At 39.2% G+C, this 22,130-nt stretch overlaps 1 protein-coding gene across 1 annotated transcript; it reads right to left on the bottom strand.

Moving 5' to 3' along the window:
- Positions 1 to 5,202: 5,202 nt before the first annotated feature.
- LONRF1 (LON peptidase N-terminal domain and ring finger 1) lies at positions 5,203 to 22,098 on the bottom strand. Its single transcript, XM_056490163.1, has 12 exons — positions 21,446 to 22,098; positions 15,282 to 15,400; positions 13,396 to 13,518; positions 12,659 to 12,805; positions 11,902 to 12,139; positions 11,725 to 11,815; positions 10,766 to 10,880; positions 10,100 to 10,221; positions 8,727 to 8,885; positions 8,458 to 8,620; positions 7,945 to 8,097; positions 5,203 to 6,449 (listed from the first exon to the last, which is right to left on the bottom strand). The coding sequence occupies exons 1-12, from the start codon at positions 22,041 to 22,043 to the stop codon at positions 6,291 to 6,293; spliced, it is 2,187 nt and encodes a 728-aa protein (XP_056346138.1). The 5' UTR covers positions 22,044 to 22,098; the 3' UTR covers positions 5,203 to 6,290.
- Positions 22,099 to 22,130: the final 32 nt, after the last annotated feature.

The raw sequence follows: 22,130 nt of genomic DNA, 5'->3' as shown, positions 1-22,130 counted from the left end.
ACAGTGAAGGTAAGTTTTTAATATCTACTGCCTGTGAAGAGCTGTAAAAGTGAATTGAAGGCCTAGGAGAGAATGTGCTTTAGACTTCTTGGGGATGGTGTTAAGGCAGCCCCTGTTTTAGAGTAATTCATACCCCAAAAAAAATCATGATTGTTCCCCCACTGCAGTGGGCATCTGGACCTTTTCTTACAGCTTCAGAGATTTCTTTATCATTGCAACTTAATTGTGAAATATGGTGGAAATTCTGAGCCATATTTTAAAATAAAATCAGAGGTGCCAGTTGCACTGTATTTGGATTGTGTTGTAGTTGGCATGGCCTATGCATTTTCAGATGACACTTTCTGTTCAAAATTTCCAAAGGCTTATACATGAGAATGATCACTTTTTGGGCTCAGGCAAAAATAAAGTGTAAATGTTGTTGGGATATTCAAGACTTGTTTCAAAGTATGCACTAGAGGAGAAAGTTATAAAAGTTTCATAGAGGTTTAATTAAAAAAACAAAAACAAAACAACAACAAAAAAACCCCAATACAAACTCAGAATCTCCTGCAGAGCTGAAGTGCCTCTAGAGTTGTACTGCAGTCCCAGTTCCCAGATCCCTGCTCCACTTGTGATACAATTGTGTGCATTCAAAGCTCCTCACTGTTGCTGTGCAATGGCTACCTGGGTGAGAGGGACCTAAAGCTGGTTAGGGATTTCCTCTTGCACTTTTGGAGAAGCATTTTAGATCTTAACAGGGCAAACCAGCCTCTTACTAGTCAGCTTTATCAGATACACAAAGTTAATGTTCCAGTTGGGACCTCAAAGCACATCTATCCACACAAAGCCTAACATGCACTACTCTGCATGTTGGAACAGCCTCCCTGGTTAGAAACAATTTGATCCCCTTGCTTCTGGAGGAAAGGACAAAACATAACCTTTCCCTCAGTTCTTAGAAGAGTGTTTTAACCACCGCAGGCATGCAGAGATCTGTGGGAAGGGAAGATCACGATCTCCCCTTTTCCCCCACGCTGTCTCAGTTTGTTTCCTTAAGTAGCTGCAAGCGAGCTTACCTCCAGAGCTTTGGGTGTCTGCCTTGGGAATTCTCCTAGCAAGCCTCAGACAGGTCCTGTTGTCTTTCTTCTGTATGATGACTCAGTTCAGCTACAGTGGGGAGCTCTCCACAGGACAGGATTTACTTCCTGAAGGGTATTCCCTGAGTGCAAAGGTCATCTTAGACAGACTTGTTCCCTGTGGGAGGTAAAATTCAAAACGTCTTCAGGAAGGAATGAAGAAGCATTTGCACAGAAGTTGGTAAAAGAATGAACTGTAACAGCTTTTCTCTCTTTCCCCTCCCGATGACAGATGTCATCACCAGTAGGAGGATATTTTCACAGAAAAATAGTGCAGCAAACAAGCTGCCAGAAGCTCAACAGATGCTTGTGAATATCAAGCATTAAGTTCAAGTCTTTTTTAACGACAGAGCTTTTCAAAGAAAAGAATGGGCTGTCGTTCACTTGGTGCTTCCCAGACCCCAGGATTTCATCCAACAGACACCTAAAGCATCTGTGCTGGTGAAGCATCAGATCTGGGTCTGATATGCTGGCAGAGGAAAGAGGATGGACTGTGGCCCCTGCAAGGAACCCTCAGTCAGAACCAAGTAAGGTCTGATGCAAGAGGGGAAAATAAGGAGGAAAAAAAAAAAGAAAAAAAAAAAAAAAAAAAAAAAAAGAAAAAAAAAAAAAAAAGAAACATTACCCCTCCCCTTTCAGCACTGTCAAGGAAAGAAGCTGGTACCCCACTCTGCCAAGCCCCTCCTATAGCCCTTTATGCTGATAAACCATTCTGAGCTGACAGACCAGAAAGCTCTTGAGCACAAGGAACCAACACTCACTTAAATAGGTAATATAATTAAGATGCCAAGCTCCAGAGAATTTGTTTAGATTGGAAAGTGACTGTATTTGTCTCAATATGGCACAGCCTTTGGTTTCCCATTACATCATTTCCTTTTTCTAACACTAAACATCTACTAAATGGCTAGTTTTATAGCTAGTACAGGTTCCTATTCAGTCTGCTTTAGAAGTTATTTCCAATATAGGACATCCTTCCAACTTATTTACCTAACAACACCAAACCCCTCAACTGGAATTGTGAAGACTTTAGGAACTGCTTTCCCTCTAACACCCAAACCATTTTGTCCTTGAGAGCCAGTCACATATTCATAGGCATTTCTGACTCCAATTTAACTACATCACTGCTAAAATCAAGAGATGTTCTTTATAAAATCCATGGTAAAATCCTGCTATATGTCTTTGCTTGTAAAAGCAGTTGCAGTCATGAGCAGACAGGAAAGCATAACTTCACAAAAATCAAGGCTCAATGGACTATATTTTGTTTTGTTTTGGTAAAGGCCTTAGAATATGTTAAATCCTATGATTAAACATTTTACAGCTTTAGGTTTTTTAATTGTAGAAAAGCACATAAATGAAAGGATAATGGACAGATTGCAGTGTGATACCATGGATACTATCTTCCTTAAACAGGTATTTCTTCTACAGAGTGGAAAACCTTCCCATTATAAACCCAGTTGGAGATAGCCAGGTCTTTACAGTCAAAGTCAGTACTGAAAAAACAACATCTCAGCCTTGGTGAGGTGCAGGCCAGGCAGATGTGGTTTGTCTACTGCTCCTGACAGTAGTCAAAGACAACCATTGTCTCTGGGAACTGTCCCTGCCCCAGTGTCAAGTGAGCAGCCCTGGTACTGTGGGGCTCCCTCGTGCTGTTCTCCAGGACTCAGCTGTGCAGGTAACTCTACCCTGTCTCACCTGTCATTGATGCAAGTGAGTCTAAAGCACAATTTGAGTATCCAGCAGATTTACCCCACCCCACACATACTGATGCAGAGCTCCAAGGAATGGGTTAGATCACCTAAAAAAAAACAAAAAGATGACCAAGTTTTGTAAAGCATTTAGTAATGTTTGAATCTGGCCTCATCTTTCATGGGGTTCAGAGCAAACACCTTTCTACTAATGTTCTAAGATCACTTCAAGTTTCACTACCATCAACATATCTTACAGTCATCTTTGCACATTGTCCTTAAAGAAACCTAGGGCCAGTAAAAGGCCCACAAAGAAATAATTTGCTAGAACAAATGTGACAGATATTTGCCAATTGCCAAAAGAAAAATCAAGTTAGATACAGAAATACAAAGTTGCCATTTCATACCAAGAAAACTGAAGTTTCTAAACCTAATGTTCATCAGTGTTCATCCAGGGCAGCAAGCTGTTAAAGGAAATGATGTTTGGTAAAAGGCTGGAGGTAAGTATAAATCATAAATTAGGAATTTCAGTGAGATCTCTGGCCATAATTTAACAAAACTGGGAAGAAGTCCTTGCCAAAATACAAATCACTTCCAGGCAGATATTTCTGAGTATGGTGACTCCACCCCATCACATTGAAGTTTGTGGGCTCTCTCATATTAACATACATACACATCCAATTCACTGTACAGCTATTTATGGATCACCAATCTTTTGAGACACATCCAGTTTTGCTCTCATGCTTACACAAAGGCACATTCCTACATCAAGTTGTCAATCTTATGACTGTACAAAGAAGGCACAATCTCATGAATAAGATGCCCCAACAATAATTTCGGGCAGCTCTTGTAGGCTGATCCAGGAACACTGCCCAGCAAAGTAGACTCCCCTAACTCTGACAGAAAATGAGAAGTTGACTCTTTAGTTGACTGTTGCTCATCATCAGGTAAGACTGATCATTAATGGTGTTGTACCTTGCCTACATAGGAAGTGAGCTTTCCTCTTTTCCCTTTTGCTCAAGTCTAGACTACTTGCATTCCATTCAGGTTTAATGACACTGATTTTGAACCTTACTATAACAATACAAGGTGATCAAACTTTGTCCTTAGCCAGCTTGTTTTATTGTTCAATAGCTGAAGAATCCATGCTGTGTGATGGGGGAGGGGAAGAAAATTTTAAAAGTAACTGTAAGAAAGTACTCCCCAAATTCAAAATACAATGTACAAAGTACAGCATGGTACTCTTTCCAACCTATTTACTGAAAGGGCTTTGCAAACATTCATTTGAGTGTTGTTCTGCCCCACTGTAACTGCACAAAATGACACAATCTGGTACACAAAATACTCACTTTAAAAAAATTTGAGAAACCTCTTAAAAATCTTTCATCTCCAATCTCAATTTTCTATTGCTCCCAAGAGCACCTATAATAATCATGTCTGTGGAATGGTTACTGAAGTGTGGTACTTATAATTAGACTTAATGCAGCATTTGTTAAACACAGTAAATTTGCTTTTTACACTGTTGTTATTTGTCTTCAATAAAGCTTTTCCTTACATGGTTTATACAATTCCAGAAGTAAATCTCCTTTATCACAGGGCAGTGCAACCCAATTGACACCTTGCATTGTTACTGTATTAAGAAGTCATGGGAGCTTATAAAGACACTTAAAAGCCACATCTTTCACCAGATTAAGGAATAATCTGAGTTTCAAAAATTGAGTTTCAAACTCAAGCTCTTGGCAAGAATTAAAAAAAAGAATTACCACTAGTTTATTTGGGTATTTCAAACCTGGCTACAGGGACTTTTCACTGCTAAGGAAAAAAAATCCTGCCACTTGCATTCTTACAAAGATCATGGTGATACAAAGATTATATTTCTAGGATTATAGCATATGGAAGTGTAAAAATAGAGGATCCCCTTTCCTTTTTTATTATGCAAATAAAGCTTTCAAAATATTCACCCAGGACTTTAGTCATACCCTAAAGGGGAAACTTACCTTAGATAGAAACTGATATTGCAAGATGATCCAGCAGATTTCAGGCTGCCTGTAGTATCTCCAGCCTTGAACTCCAGAAGATAACATGGCCAGAGTATCTGACTAGCAAGTCAGTGAAATACTGCTCTGCAAGGACAATAGTTTCCTACAACTTTTAAATTTTGCAAAATGCAGATTCATACCTCATTTAAACAAAGTAGAAAGAAAAGCAGGACACCAGGAAAAAACTTGTCTGGCCAATAATCAGTCTGAGACAGGTACTATAATCAGATTATGAACATACCAGTTATGTCATGAAGTGCTCACAACCTGAATGTAGGTTAAACAGCAGCTTCTGGATTTACTTAAGATCCCAAAATAGAAGCATACGGAAAAGGAAAGTGATTTTAAGTTTCTGACAAAGTTAAAAATATTACAAACTTTTAGCTTTTATTGAAAATTAAATATATTAGCAAAAGCAAGATTTAAGAAATATTTTACAAATGATTTACATACAAGAAAGCCAGTATCAGACATATTCACAAATATGCAAACCTTTAATTACAAAAAGTACCTATTGGCAGCATGATGCTAACCTTGCCACTGCAGTGTGCTCTACTATTTATATGAATAAGGCATAGAACTCACATTTGCACCAACTTAAAAAGTTCAAATAAAACTTTAAGCTTTTGAATCCTGGATGCACAATCCCTGATAGACACACGCACGCACACTCTAAGATCTCTTCTTCTAAGCTCTACAAACTAAGTGTGTGCTCTGGAAGAACAGCCTGAAAAGCCCAGTAGAAATGTAACTGGTACTAGCATTTAGATTTCAGTTTCCTCTTTAAAATGTACAGGCCTAGGTATGTAAACCATATTCACAGTTTAAGTATTTTTAGACAGAAGTACCTTTTTTTTTCTGCATTTGTTCCTTAAAGTTGGCTCTCCGTTCAGCATACAGTTCATGTCACCAGTTTCGTGATGCATACATTTACAAGATAGCTTTAAAAAATCTGTGCCATATTCATGGTCAAGAGAGATAAACAAGAGTAGTAATATCCAACTTTGACATTCAATACTATATTTCAAATATTTGTGCAAACAGCAAAAAACCAGTTGTTTGAGGCAAACATTTGCAAAACCTTTATTACCTCCTCAATGTTGTAAACTTGGACTGTCAGCCTTAAGTCCTGCACTTCCACAGCTTAGAAAAGTCAATTGCTAAAATGATCAAGTCTCAAAAAGTTCTTTTCTACATAGTGCAAATTTTAATGTAGATAACGTGAAAAACATATCTAGCTGGATTGACTTTGTGCAATTGTCAGTGGTCTTCTCTCATAGCTGAAGAAAGTGTGCATCCAATGAACCATGTGGTTCAGGAAGCCAGGAGGGTGGAGAGAAAAAACAGTTCCATTACACTTCTCAAACCAGTGCTAGATGTGCAAAGGCAGCAAAAATTCCAGCTGCTACTACAACCAGAACAGAGTAACTTTTCAGGAAGACGCAGGCGGTTAGTCACTTGGACTGGTCTCTGGAAAAATAGGTGAGTATATGCTGGATCTTTATCAGACGGTCTTTTAAAGACATCATGGAGAGAACTGACAGCTGGTATCTGGGGTCTACTGGGAGAACAGCTAGAAGCCACCAACACCAAGCAGGACCATTGGGCATTGCCTAGAAATAAAACATAAGTTGGTTACCAATAACCAGTGTTGTATAGTTGACTACCATGAAGACATCAAAAGACAAAGTCATCAATGACCAAGACTACTTTAAAGTTTGATACTACTAGAGAATTCCAGATCCATGAGATTAGAAGAGTGCTGAAAAGATCTCTTCAATTGAGAAGTCAAACAAAGTACACTTAAACTAAGCTTTAGAAAGCAATGTTTTAAAGACAACATAGGAAGCTCCTAAGTTCTTTGGCAAAAGATGGCTAAGCACAGGACAGTCACCCAATGACAAACCTCCTTGATAATAATTGAATCTAATACTTGTCATGCTGTTCTTAAGACCTGAATACTCTTGAAGCCTCATGTTTTCATTATAATTACCTTTATTTGATGGAATCCTCTGTCACATCCCAATTCCACTCCCCTTCTCATTACCTTCCAGACAGAGCAGGACTATTTAGTAAGTTTCTTCTAAGCAGTTAAAACTCTAACTTTTTCCTGTATTAATTACCAACACCAACCATTAGATGTCAGACCTTGAACTGGACTTAATACTCCTCAGTAGAGGTCCTACCGCTGCAGAGAATAATAAGTATCTCAAATGATTTGCAAAATTATTACTGGTAGTGGTACACTCCAGGATAACATTTCCTCACTTGCAGCTGTTGCTACACAGCTGACACATTTGTGTTCTATTAAAAATCTCAGGTACATACTCATAGTATTCCTATCCTGCTAATTATTCTGGTTTTGCACACGTATTCCTCTTTCCTAGTATGCTGTTTTAAATCTATTTTTATAAAATTGTTCTAGAATCACATCTGACTTCATGCACTGGCTTCTACAGCATCTACAGTCCCCCAAGATAGGCTAATATAGTTTCACAGAAGTATGTAGCAGATGGGTGAGGGACAAGCTTCCCTAAGATCCCAATTCACGTAAAACTCCACTTTCAAAACCAAGTCTTACATGTTTTTAAATGTTACTTTTCTAAAGCCTGCACTCCCTCATTAATTGTTTAAAATAACCATCAAAAGAGACTGCTGCAGCTAGTCAAACATTTGTCAAATCCTAGCAGCTGCAGCAGTTTATGGCATTAGCCAGAAAGGAGGAAAGTGTTATTTGTGATTTCCTTTGCCAAATGTAACTGCCTGCACATGGCAGATTCAGTTTCTTTACTTTCCTAGGGAAAAAACAGAGAGTTTTTCCACTATGAATCCTAACACAAACTAACAGTTTAACTGTTACTTGAACTTAAAGTGTTTTCAGTTTACTAGTTATTTTTCCACCTCAGCATGTCATCCTTTCCTGGAGAAACTGCTGACCAGTGACAGAATTGCTTTTTGTTGCTCATTGTAAGAGACACAAGGTGCAAGCCTTATTGTTTTTTGAACCTGGAGAAAAATGTGAGCTTTTCTTTTAATACTTAGCAGTTGGTAATAAGGTTTTTATTTTTAGAGATAAACATCTAGTAATGAATATTAAGTATGTCTCACCTGTATATTTTCCTCCCTGTCAGGCATTGGTCCGAAGTGCTGAAGAATTTGAGTACGAAATTTGTTTCTTAAGTTTTGGAACCAACTGCAGGCCTGATTGTAAACAAAATTGTGAAGCTCTCTCAATTTCTTTAGTTCTTCTTCATCAGCAACCTGTAGGAGGAAAGTTATGAAAGAGTTATGATTAGTGATAAAAAAAACAATTAAGGGGTTTAAACTAAAATAAAAAACACTCAATTTCAACTATATATAGATACATTTGTTGTGTTCCCCATAACCTTGACTGCTAATCACTGAATGGTAATGAAGTATTGTGATTTTTCAAAGTTACAACTTTAAGCGACTGTTGAAACAAGAACTGTTGTTTTCTTATTTGTTCTGTACTAAAAGTTTAATAAAAAATTAGGCTAACTTCTAGGGACCTGAAAATTTGAAAGAGACCTTTCAAGAATAAATCAAGCAAAAATCTTGATATATTAATACTAGCAAGTATTTAGACAGCGTTCTGGATACCTTAGCATCTTCCAAATATTCAATGTCTGCAGTGCAATAACCATCTTTCATCCCTCTCCGTAGAACTCTAAATCTCTTTCCACCAATTGTATCAACAACAGACCGTCCATCAGGTAGAAAATGAACGTTCCTAATTTGCAGCATGCAACCATAATCTGCAAAACTAAAAAGAGACCTTGTCAGTAATGCAATGATACACTTCTGAAAAGATGCTTTTTGTAATGAAAAATTACAAAAGAGATAGAATTAGAATGAGGATGTTAACCTACCCATTTTGAGAATCACTTATGCACATCCCAAACTGTTTAGTTCCAGTTTCCATACTCCTGCGAATCATAAGTCGGTATCTTGGCTCAAATACATGTAGAGGGCAAGGCACAGTAGGATATGCCATAGTGCAAACAAACATTGGAACATTCTTGGTCAAGCTTCAAGAGAAAATAAAAAGAAATATATGCCTTCAAAATCTAAACATTGAGCTGAGCCAAGACAATATATTTTTTCAGTATGTCTGCTATGTTTGAGATCATAAAGAACTCTTTTTCAGTTAGAATATATTGTAGAAACTTTCATGAATGATAAACACACATACTGGTAACAGTGGCTGAATACCTATGTACTGATTTGCATATATACTAGACAGAGGATTCACTGTTATCTAGGTAGTGAGTGAATGAAGGGCTCTGTTTTGGGGATTGAGGTATCAGCTACTTTTTCATTTGTGCTTTAGTTTGTGCTATAAAAGCAATTAAGCCCTCAGAGACAGAGTTTTCCTGTAAGTAAAAAGACCATTTAGACTATTTTCAAGGAGACTCCAGATCACAGGATGCAACCCAGTGTATAACCTGCACCTTGCAATATGCCTCAGCAGGTGTAACTGAAAAACAAAGTACTTTTTTCATCCTATTTTATCAAGTATGTATAGTTGATAGTAGATACAATCAAATTATCATTAAAACATTACTAGGCACTTTATTTTAATGCCTTTCAGACCATAAAACATAATTCTACTGGATGGATTGTGCTAAATAAGTTGCATGAGCTGTAGTTATAGTTTCCAGCACTCATATCTACAATACATGATGCTCTATGTATTTGAAGAACTCTCTAACACGTTTACAAAAAATCCCAACAATTTTTTTGATCACATCTATCTGTATATGATCAATGTCAATCATGAATCGCTTTGCAAGAAATTCAAGTCTCTTGAGACTCTGCAGTCAATTGAAGACAATTTTATTAACAGCAGCAAAGCTAAAACCAAAGCTCCCTGACAGTGCATGCAGAAAGAGCAACTGAAGGGGAAACAAGTTTCACAGAACCATAGAACAGCCTAGGTTGAAAGGGACCTTGAAGATCATCTAGTTCCAACCCTTCTGCTGTGGGCAGGGACACCTTCCACTAGATCAGGTTACTCAGAGCCTCATCCAACCTGGCCTGACCAACCTAGTGACCTTCTATGATGGAGTGACAATGGAAGGACTCCAAATATTATTTATCTGTAATTCCAGGCACCTGGACAAACTTCATACTCCTTCTTGTACACATAATAAATCACAATTAATGACTACAAAAATAATAAAACATTTCTAAAAAGGAATTCTATACTAATTTCTCTATTTTTTCAAGACAGGAAGCTTACTTGGAGTGTTCAGCAGTTTCTTCAGCATGAATTCTTTTTCTCTCAAATAATTCATCAGACAAATATTTCATTATTAATTCCTCCAGCAGTTCTGTGATACTGTATTTTCTGCTTGCAAGGTACTGTAAATAATTTAAAAAAAAAAAAATCTTTTCATGTATCTTAACAAAAAGCTCGAGAAAGTGCAGCTTTTTTATAAAAATATGATCTATGAAATGTGACAAACTCATGAAAACACACAGCTCTGAAGTTTTTATGTTTCATTAATTAAAACCTAATGATACTCTAATATTTGAAAATTAGATTCTCTGTGTAAGTTCTTTGTGTCTGACAATTTGAATGTCTAAGTTTGTATTTCTATGCTTACCAGAGACAGAACTGATTTCCCAGGGTATACCAATACCAATAAGAAATACCAATAAGAAAAGTGTATAGAAATCACAGAGGGGTTTAACTGAATAGTTACCAAAGTTTACAAATATGCAGGATTGAATTACATCACTGAAGTAAACGGTCACAGAAACATAAAACCTCTAAGACCCTGAGACCCTTTTCCATTCTAGCAGTAATCCATAGCCCAAGTAAATCCAAATTGTTGGGTTCAAGTGAAACAGCCTTTAAAATTATGCAGCATTTGTATTTGTGAGCTTTGCTGAGAAACAATACCTCTTTCAAGCTTTCCTTACAGAGTGGACACTGTGGAGCATGATCTAAACACCGTTCCAAACAACCTTTGCAAAAAGTATGTCCACAAGGGGTTGTTACGGGCTCAAAGAATAGCCTGAAACAAAATTATCAGAAGTTAGATGGCATGGCCAGCATGTATTTTTCTAAAAATGTCAGTGATTAATGTCATGAATTTTTCAGACTAGTTATACTAAACAAAGTAGAAACAATTAGTCCCAAGTCTCCTTATTCTACTTTTTCCTCTATACTGCAGTTTGTTTCCATTCACTGCAACACTCACAGTTTTGTTTTCTGATGAAGCTAGACATATTCCAAAACCCTAGGTAACTGAACATTTACTCTAATATACAAAGATTTTGGTCTGCCTACACAGAGATTCAGAATACACAAAATTAGGTGATTCTTTGAGAAACTGGGTTGTTTTAAAAGCAGTATTATATACTAATAACATAACTATGAATAGTTTAGTATACACCATATGTTTTATGCTACTTATTCTGAAAATCAAAATTATTCAGTAAGAGTTTTCAAATACAACATCAGCTACATTTAAGTAGATTAACATGCTGAAGCATCTATGCTTCCCAGACAAATACAAGGTTGACAGGCTATGTTTCTAAGCACTAACCTTCCCAAAATAAGTTTTATCAACTGAAGAACCCCTAACATTTAATCACAAAGGATCCTGTCCTTTGACGGTTACCAGTTAATACTGCCAAGTTTAACTAAAAGGGCAACTTGATTAAAATAGTTCTACAATATACATCATTGTAGCAAGTGACATTTAAATACACATTTAAGTGCAGGGATAGCAAAAAGCTGCAAATTATTGACTGATATCAGAATTCATAACAACTTACAAGTACCTCAGTTTGTACATGTAACAGATAGGCAGCCAAGCATCTGTAACAAATACCAAATCAAGAACAAGCTCTTACCTCATACATAGAGAGCACTCAAAATCTGATACATCAATCAAATCCTCTGGGATTGTTCCACAAGCCAGTGTCATGTCCCTTTTTGTACTTTCTAAGGAAAAGCAGGACAAGATACTTCTTCAACCAAAAGACACAAGGCAGTAAATATTTTAAATTTCATAATAAGTGAGTGTTTACCTCCTTGCTTTTTGTGTTTGTTTCTTCCATCTTCACATACAACTGTATCCTGTTCTGAAAAGGAAAGCTTTCTTTTTAACAAAGCACCTTTTCCTTGGCCAGAGAGAAGGGGTTCAGAAGACACTCTCTTTAAGCCATCTTCCTTGGCAAGGTCTTTTGCTGAGTTAAGAGCATGGGCAGACTGTGCACGATTTAAGCCTCCACTCACAGGCTCCAGTACATCTGATCCTCCTAAACTCTGTAACAGTAAGATAAACCAAACTGTAATCTAAGAGTGACACAAATCTAAGTATGTGAGACATGACTTTGCAAAGATATATAAGCCAAACTGATACCTACAGTTAGTGGGTACCCATCAGTTAACTAGAAAAATTTCTAAGTCAAGACAGTACACAAATTTGCTTAGCATTAACAATTTAAAAATTTTCACCCACTTCAAACAAAACAAAAATTGTATTTTATCTGCTTCAAAAAGAAAAAAAAAGGAAATTTGTATTTCTCATTATTTTGAAGTCCCTAATATGAAACTCTAGTACCTTCTAATACTGTATTTATTACTCATTCTAGTGAACTAGAATGAGTAGTCTTAACACTACAAATGAAAATAAATTACTCCCAAACCATGCTTCTGTTCCTCCAATTTAGCCAACCACATAAAATCAGTATTTATGCTGGAAAATGTGACAAATCAAGGCGTCAATACATCTGATGCATACACAACAGTCAAAGACAGAAGTTCCTGTAGAGTTTTTATTACCTGCAGAGGACAAAGCTGTAAGTTGCTGTAAGATGCAGTCACTTCAGAGCCAAGTATAAAAGGTTTATTTCTAATATGGGGTGAATTCCAAGCAGATTCCTTCAGGCTCTCACCTAACTTCTCTGGTGACAAAACATCACACAATATCTAGAAAAGAACAGTGAAATGAATGAAAAAGAATCCAGATATACCTTTGTTATACATTTACATATCAAAAACTAAGAAGGTAATCTACATGAAGTTATCCTCAGGAACAGATCTTTATTCAAGCAGTAACCGTGAAGGCAGAGTGGAGAACAAACAGAAACCTACATACCTACATTGCTAAAAAAGAAATTTACCTAGAAATCTTTTCTACTACAAGTCAAACAGAGCTAGACACTATCGATTCAGTATTGTGCAGCTTTTCAATGTAAATTTTTATCATCACAGAAAAAACGGTCATGGTCTGGGCACAGAGGGTTTCAATTTGGAAAATTTCACTGGTTGCCTGCTTCCAAGTTCTCTACATATTCATTTAGTAACTTCAAATCCACATGTATTTTTCAATATGTATCTAAAATGTGCACATTGGGACTAACTCTTTAACATGATTTAAGAAATATCTTAAAAGGAATCTGCCACCTGAACATTTACTATATGTAATGAAGATTTTAGATGCTCAAAGTCTATCATAATGGGAATTTCACAAAGGAATCAAGTCAGAGATGGGAATCCAGTATCATAAATAAAACTACCTTTTCTACTTCTAGCTTGGCTGGAAGAAAGTCCTCATCAAGAGCTAAGCACTGTAAAAACAGCTGTAAGGCATCACCAACAAAGCCAGAGTCTTGTAGCACTTTTCCTTTCTGGAAGTAGACCTGAAAAAGGGATACCACAAAGACATTTGTAGAGAATAGGGAGAACTGCAGTATCTATCTTGCAGCATTGCAACAATGTTAGAATTAGAACCATCTATGACAGAAAGAATGTAGCTTTAACACATTTGAACTGTGCACAATGTGTGTGATCCATATCCCTTGTCTAACACACATCCACTAGGTGTTTGAAAAGAGTCATGGGACAGGCTGGTGTGAATCTTCTTCCAGTTAACTTTTTTTCTTATATAAAGGGTAAAAAAATCTCACTAGTGCTGAATTCATAGCCCTTAATCTCCCTCTTCTGTGAGCTTTTGGAGAGGAAGAAGGGGGCATGAAATGCAAATTATTACATTACCTCACATAACATCTTACAGGATGCTTATTATTGCCCTCTCTTTCATTAAAAGCCTTATGGCTCCAGCCTTCAGAAGAGTGAATACAAATAAAACAACGCACACAACTGTTCATCTGTTACATGCATCTCAACCTATGTTGTCAAAACAAAACAATGCACTCTCAGAATTAATTGCTTCTTCCAACTACATTCTATGCTTGAACACTGGACACCAGCTAGGGCAAAAAAAAAATTGTGTATTGTTTTCCTTGAAAGAAAAAAAAGAGGGAGGAAGAACTACTAGATTTTGCTGAACTTACTCAGAAGTAGATGACATTGGAATAAGAACTTAACTTTTAAAATTGCATAACAGTAATAGAAATAGTTAAAGTTAGATAAAACCAACAGTTATAAAAAAAAAAGTTAAAACAACAATATCTATTCACATATAGGAATTTGGGTAATAGGCCAGAAACTACACTTAAAAAAACAAACAAACAAAACAGAACAACAACAAAAAAAACCAAACAAAAAACCCCCCAACCAATCAAACAACCAAAAAAACCCAAAAAAGACTGTACCAAACCCCAGAATGCAGTTTCTTCAGAATGACTGACAGTATGAACAGTAACATCTGTTCAACAAGACTGTCAGATGAGGACACACATCCTCTTTGATGGGTTTGGGCAGTTTCCTTTAAGATGAATTCTGAAGAAGGGAAGTTTGCTAGTCCTCCTCTTACAGTTTATTTTCCTACAGAGGTAACGATTGTTACAGGAATCCATCCATCAAACCAAGCTCAGTTAAGTGAAGTGACACTTCCAAACATACAGAAAAAGTAGACAGTACTACCAACACTGGGAGGTGAAAAGCAGGAGGCTTTATGAATTTGCAGTAGCCATGGAACTGCTGAACACAGGGGAAACCAAGACAACTGCAGCTATCTCCCCTTGTGTGGCACAACCTTGCTGCTCCTGCTGTGTTCAGAGTTTAGACAGTGTGACAAAATGCATTCTGAAGACCACAGACTCCCCAGCTGCTTGTACTATTTGCAAAACTTAGTTCCTGCTGAGTTTATTTGGGCTTTTAGAAGATAAACTTTCCAAACTAAAACAGCAAAGTGTCCCTCTGTTAACAAAAATTAACAACTAAACAAAACAATCCTCAAACCCCAGCTGTTACAGGTTACATCACCATGAACTATTCCAACTCTTAGTGTATTTGTCAACCAGCCCTAACCTGTCCTGCTCATCAGGAGCCTGTCTCATACGAGTTAACTATTTTAAAGATGACTTTCAGCATTTTGCATATCTTAAGAGACAATATTTAAAGCAGCTGACTTAGGTTTTTAAATTGAGGCAAGTATAATTTGGAATTTATTAATTCTACACACACAGTATTGAAAAATGATGAGTTCATACCAACTTACCTCTGGCCAATTTGGCATTTTAGAAATAACAAAATTTAGATCTTCTATGGCTGTTTTATATTCTCGGAGGCCAACATATGACTCAGCTCTGTAAATCCTTAGCATCAAGTCACTGGAATCTGCAGACAGAAATTAGGTAAAATCTTTTAAAAATTAGAATTTTGTAACTTGTAATTATATTTGCTTTCACAGTGATATGCCATAATTACAATTTTTTGTACAATACTTCCAAAATTAGCAGAATACCTTCTCCCTCACTCCCTAGTGTTTGGGTAACAAAAGCAGCAGCAATTCCCAGTTCACGTCTTGTAAGCTAAGGAACAAATTTTTGATCTTAATGTATCTTGCAGCAGTAAGAAAATGTATTTTCAAATATTGAACACAGAGGCATACAAAGCACTGCTCAGTCCTGCTGGGACAACAAAAATTGAGGACTAAGTAAACTATCTTTACAGTATATCCAAGCAAAACCACAGAAACCTGGGAATTCACCACACTTGTATTAAAAGTCTAAGGATTAGAAAGTTTGCTTTCAAATACCCAAGTTTTTTTTTCTGCAGACTGCAATTTGTTTTTATAGTGCCCGACCCCTTCTGACTATGGCTGGAGATGCCACTTTCACAGTGGCATCTGTCTCCGAGGCACCAGAACCAGGCTTTATCACTATGTGACAAAAACAGACAGCCAATTCCAGAAAGCCTTTAGCACCAGCTGGCAGCTCTGTTGTAAGGAGTTGCAGTGGTGGAAATTCTGGAGTGGGAAAAAAGCAAAGTGTGTTCAGTAAGAACAAATTCCCATGTTCAACATACAGCATTTTGCACTTTCAGTACTTCTAAACTTCTAAATAGGAAAGATACCCATCTCCTTGCCACTAAAACTACAGTTTTGTAACACAGTAAATTGCAGTTGCTGCTTGGAAAAAATGCCAGAACATTGTTTTGATCTTAACTGTTCTTAAAAATAGATCTGTTTTCACTGAATGAGATTAACTAGTCAAAGGTTGGTCTACTGTAAACAATACTAAAATCAAATAGTTCTTTGTTTCAAAAAAAAAGGCTTTCTTGGAGGCTATAATTTCAATTTAATATTCTTAGTTTATTTTAAATGTCTAGTATAAATTCTCATAAATTTCCAACATTAGCCTGTTCTACAGTTAGAAGGCATACTGACCAATGTTTATATAGATGGCAACACATTGCTTCGTTTTTAAACTCACAATGCTACCTATAAAAAGATCTTAATGGAAAAGAAAGGGTTAAGAAAAAAATCAGAGATTAATTCATTTAGCTGAAACTAGAGTGTCCTGATTTCTCTCTCTTTTGAGTTAACAGTTTCCCTTCAAACATAAATATTGCCAAAGCTGGTTTGTTTCACTTTCATATTCGACATAATAAAACGTTTGTTTTAGCCGAAGTCTGGGAAACTCTTTGTCTGAGTAAAACACTAATTCTGCAAGCAGAACAACTCTGAAGCCTAATTTCCTGTGGTTGTTTTTTGTGACTGCTATAGCCTAGCAAGGTGAGAGCTCAGATTAAACTCCTCAGATAGCTTTTCATGTTGTATTTGATTCTTTGGTGTCCAGCAGAGTTAGTAGCAAACCTAACTCCTTTGTTCAGTGGCAGCAGTAAGTGCAGGTCTTTGTTCTCTGATAAGCTGCCTATTCGCACAGAATCAGAGGAACCTCATCTGTTTCAGACTTTCAAGTGCAAAAAATGACCTGAGGAAATTTTCCTAGGGGGAAAATTATGGGTAGTTTGAAGATAAAAATGTGAGTTCAAGTCCACAGCAGGTGGACATTTTATCCACTTTTTTTTTCCAAGAGAAATGCATGATTCCAACTGAACTAGTACAAAACAAAGAATTTAGCTGAGATCCCAAATGTGCTGCTGAACATACAAACATTGTCGCTGACTGATCAATAGATATGACAAACTGAGTCTGAATATTCAGAAGACTGAAGGTAGATGATTTCTAATAGTGCTCCTCAAGGCTTAGTACTGGGGCCAGTCCTTTTAATACCTTCATCCACGATCAGGAAAAGTGCATCAAGTGCACCAAAAGTTCACAAATGACATAAGCTGGGGGGGAGTGTTAATCTGCTGGAGGGCAGGAAGCCTCTGCAGGGGGATCTGGACAGGCTGGATTGATGGGCCAAGGCTATTGGTATGAGGTTCAGTAAGGCCAAGTGACAGGTCCTGCACATTGGTCACAACAACCCCATGCAGTCCTACAGGCTGGGGTAAAAGTGTCTGGAAAGCTGCTCAGTGGCAAAAGATCTGGGAAAGCTGGCTGACAGCAGCTGAACATGGAGTCAGTGTGTGCCCAGCTGGACAAGAAAGCCTAAGACACTCTGGCCTGTATAAGGATCAGTGTGGCCAGCAGGACCAGGACAGTGATCATCCCCCTGTGCTCAGCACTGGTGAGGCCACACCTTGAATCCTGTGTCCCGGTCTGGGTCCCTCGCATCAAGAAGGAATAGAGGTGCTGGAGTGGGTCCAAAGAAGGGCAATGGAGCTGGTGAAGGCTCTGGAGCACAAGTCTGATGAAGAAAGATGGGAGTTTAGCCTGGAGTAAAGAGGCCTCCAGTTGGAGCTTTACAAACACTTGAAAGGAGATTGCAGACAGGCAGGGGTTGGCTTGTCTCTTCTCCCAGGTAACAAGCTACATAATGAGAGGAAATGGTGTCAAGGGAGGTTTATATGGGTATCAGGGAATATTTTTTACTGAAAGGTTGTCAAGCATGGGAACAGATTGTCCACAGCAGTGGTGGAGACACCATCCCTGGAGAGATTTAAAAGATATGTAGATATGGCACTTAGGAACATGATCTAGTCATAGACTCAGCAGTACTGGCCTAACAGTTGGACTTAATGATCTGAGAGGTTTTTTCCAACCTAAACAATCCTCTGTTTCTATCTAAATTTATGTATCCAATTATTTAACCACAATTTAATTTCTCGTCTTTGTTACAATGAAAAAACAATTTTGCAATGTTTCAGCATATATTTTAATGCTTTTCAGCTAAAGAGAGGATGCAAGCTAATTTTGAATCTTTGGATCAAAGACAGCAGAAACAATGAGTTCTAGAACTTTCAATTTCAGTACCCAAATATATTATAAATTCAGAAATCACTCATTTCTAGTATCCCAAAGACAAATGATTTTAACAAAAAAACACACCAAGTAGTTGCAGCATAGAGCTGTGTGCATCAGTTGCTATTATTACATTAATAGGAAAGTATACAAAGGTGTACGCACAAAAACATATTCAATATGCATTCTTGAGTTTTATATTACTTCCAAAGAGTATCCTCTTACTGTAAGTAAAAACACACCAATAAATGGACCACCTCTCATCTGAGTCTGCATGCTTTTTATATGGCACTTAATATAGCAAATTCTTCAAATTAAAAAACATGCACATCAAATACACTATGCAGAAATACTTTAGGACAAAGTATGTATTAACACAGTACTAGAGGGCCACCCTAATAAGAGTTGGAACACACAACCCTTAAGAAAGTGCTGAAAGAACTGGGCTGGTTTAGCAGAAAATAATTCCTGAAGGCCTTGGGAGAACAAAACAGCACTTCAGAATCCAAAAGTGGGTTACCTAGAAGACTCTACTGAAATACGCAGTGAAAAAACAAGAGACAATGGTTATAAAACAAAACAATGGCAGTTAAGACTTGAAATAAGGGAAAGATGTCTCACTAAGAGGATAATTAACCTTTGAGCAGGTTGCTTAGAGAGGCTGTGGAATCGTCAGCCTGTAGGTTTTCATGATCCAGCTGTACAAAACCTTAAGCAAACTGGTCTGATCACAGTATTTGCTCTGCTTAAACAGGAGACTGATTGCTCAACAGATCTCCTGAGGTCCACTCCAGCAGGAATGAATGAGATTCAGACCAAATTCACCCCATCGGTGGTGTGTTTCAGGACACTTGATTAAAGGCAAGCTGCGCTTGGATTTTAATTCAAGAGACTTCTTTTAGCTAAGCTATTTCATTTCAACTCTGCAAGGAATACACTAACTAAATGAATGTTAACATTCCTTATGGCCTTTTTAAAGTCACTTTTGCACAAACTCTTTCAAATATTTCAGAAATGGAAGAAAGTTATGAAAAGATGCCATTTGAGTAGAGGTTTAGCATCAATGCCTTATTTAGGACATCAGATTTATGTTTATGGCAACTCAACTATGAGCATTAAAAAGAGATGAAGCAGCAGTAAGGAAACACTGAAATGGAACATGAATGATTTTAAACATTAATGCATTTTTTATGCTACATCTTTTCCATCTCTAAGTGTCTTCAAAATTCATGGTCTGAAAGAAGATGGAAAGTATACCAGCAGCTATTAATTTATCTATTGGCCTGGAATCACCTTCAATTTGTAGTTGTGAATCCACAGCTCTAAATTCACATTTAATATACGTTTGCACTCTGACTCACAAAGTTCTTCAGTCTCTTTTTCAGAATATGTGATATGTTGATAATTCTCAGGATTGGAGACACAGGAAATAACTGTACCTTAATGGACCTTAAACTGAGCTTCTAATACTTAATTCTAACATATGTACTGAATTTGAATAATAAAATTTTGAATAAGCACCACACCTGGTAAGTATACTCAAATTTTAAACCCATTTTGAAATCAAAATGAAGGATGTAGATTCACATAAAAAAGAATCAAAATTCTTTCCCCATAAATATCTAAATAATATTCCTAAATCCATAAAAGAAAGATTAACAAAAATTGTGCAATTAATTCACTGTTTTATTCTTTCAAAGCAGTCTTGAAACATGAAACAGGAACCCTGTAAACATATGTGATGAGTACTGGATTTATCAGGTTTACCCTGGAAACTACTGAGATTTCTTTGTGACCTGTATGAGTCAATGCTGTACTTCAGGAAGAAGTCTGCTACTTATAGTTTCAAGATTTAAAATCCATCCTGTATCCTACACTTTGGAAACACCCTGGTAAATAAAGTAGAATTGATAGCAAAACTGAACCCCTTAAAATTAGGTTGCCAAAAAGCATATAAAATAGATCTCCAACTTAATCCCACCTACGTTGAGAACAGTTTATTCTGGAACTAGACCTAATGTATGTCCCCAGAACAGATCAGAAGGATTAGACTTATGCAAGCTTTTGGTTTTTTTCCTCCATTGTAGACAACTGTATAAACATAATACACTCAATCTGTAAACATATTAATTTCTAAATCATTGAACAGAAAAAAAAAAAAATACTGGTATAATTCATAACAGAACCTCCCATGTCACCAGGCGTTAAAATCCAAATTAAAACAACAAAGGAATCTCTCGCTGGATCCATCTAGGTGTATCCAGCACACAAATTTGACTCTCTCTACAAAGAGTAAACTTTGAAATACTGAGTGTATCTAAAGAGGTCATGGTACCAGCCAGACACATATATCACGACGGATACAGGACAGCCTAAAAGCGTGCCTCTACCTCCCCTCTTTGCACCCTCTTCTACACTATATAAAACTCCAACCACACCCACCTATGATGTCACTGCCATTACACAACCTGTCCCCCTCCGTGCCTGTCTGCTTATGCAACTGGGCCCGGCCTGCTGGGAATTGTCTTGGTGACACTTACGACTGAAAATAGGTCTCTCTCTCTCAGGAAACAAGGTTAAACACACCACCGGAATTTCTCTTTGCCCGCGCGCAGCGATTACCAAACACAAACCGGAGCGGAGCCCGCAGGCTCCTCTGTAAACAAGTCGGACAGAAGCGTGCGGGGGGAGGCACGACGGAGCCCAAGTGGGGCGCTGCCCCACGGCGCTGGAGCGAGCAGAGGCAGGTGGACCCCACCACCAGGCTGGGCGCACGACCACGGGCCGGGCAGCTGCGCGTCCCCTCCACTCCGCTCTCCCAGCGGAGAGGTTCCTCGAACCCCTTCAAACTCGAGAAAACTTCAGACGCTCCTCACCGGCCCGTGTCGATCGCTGACGGTCCCGCACTAAGGGGCGCGATAGGGGCACAGCCACCTGCCCAGCACACCCCCGCCGTCCCGAGCCTGCCGCCCCGGCTAACAGCCCGTGCCGGTCCCGCCGGGACACGGGCGGCAGCGGCGGGGACCGCGCGGCTCGGCGGGCGCAGGAAGGCAGCGCTGCCCCAGCCTTACCTGCTCGCAGAGCCTGGCTGACGGCGCCCAGCGCCTCTCGGAAGCGGCCCTGGGCCAGCAGCTCCTCCAGTCGAGTCCCGGCCCTCGCCCTCTCGCACTCGCCCGGGAACCACTTCTCGGCCAGCCGGTTGAGGACAACGCTGGTGCGCAGCGGAGCCGCGGCCGTGCTGGTGCCCCCCGCCGGCAGCAGCCAGTCCCGGCAGCGGCGGCAGCGGGCCCGCAGCTCCCTGCGGAGGCAGCGGCGGCAGTAGGTGTGCCCGCACGGGACGGTCACCGGCTCGCCCAGGAACCTCCCGCAGCCGCAGCAGCGCAGCGGCCCCTCGGCCCCGCGCTCCCGGCCCCGGCCCGGGCCCTGCCGCAGGCGGTAGTTCAGCACCAGGCAGTCCACGAGGGTCCCGAGGCGCTGGGCTCCGCCGAGGGGGCCGAGGCACAGCGACGCCAGGGACGCGCCCACCGCTTCCTTCAGGCGGCTCGCGGGCACCAGCCGCGCCAGCAGCAGCTCCCGCTGTTCGTCCGCCCTCTCGCCGGGGCCGCCGCTGCCGCCCGGCTCCGGCGGCAGCTCCGAGCCCACGGTGGCGGCGTGAGAGGACGCTGCCATCGGCTGCGCGGCTGCGGCGGAGGGGGTGTGGCGCTCCCGCTCCGGCCGCCGGGACGGGCTCCGGGCTGGGCGCGGGCGGGGGGCGGG

Source organism: Oenanthe melanoleuca, chromosome 4, assembly GCF_029582105.1.
Source record: "Oenanthe melanoleuca isolate GR-GAL-2019-014 chromosome 4, OMel1.0, whole genome shotgun sequence".
Taxonomy (NCBI): Eukaryota; Metazoa; Chordata; class Aves; order Passeriformes; family Muscicapidae; genus Oenanthe; species Oenanthe melanoleuca.
The sequence above is the reverse complement of the archived record's forward strand: the minus strand, read 5'-3'. Positions and strand labels throughout refer to the sequence as shown.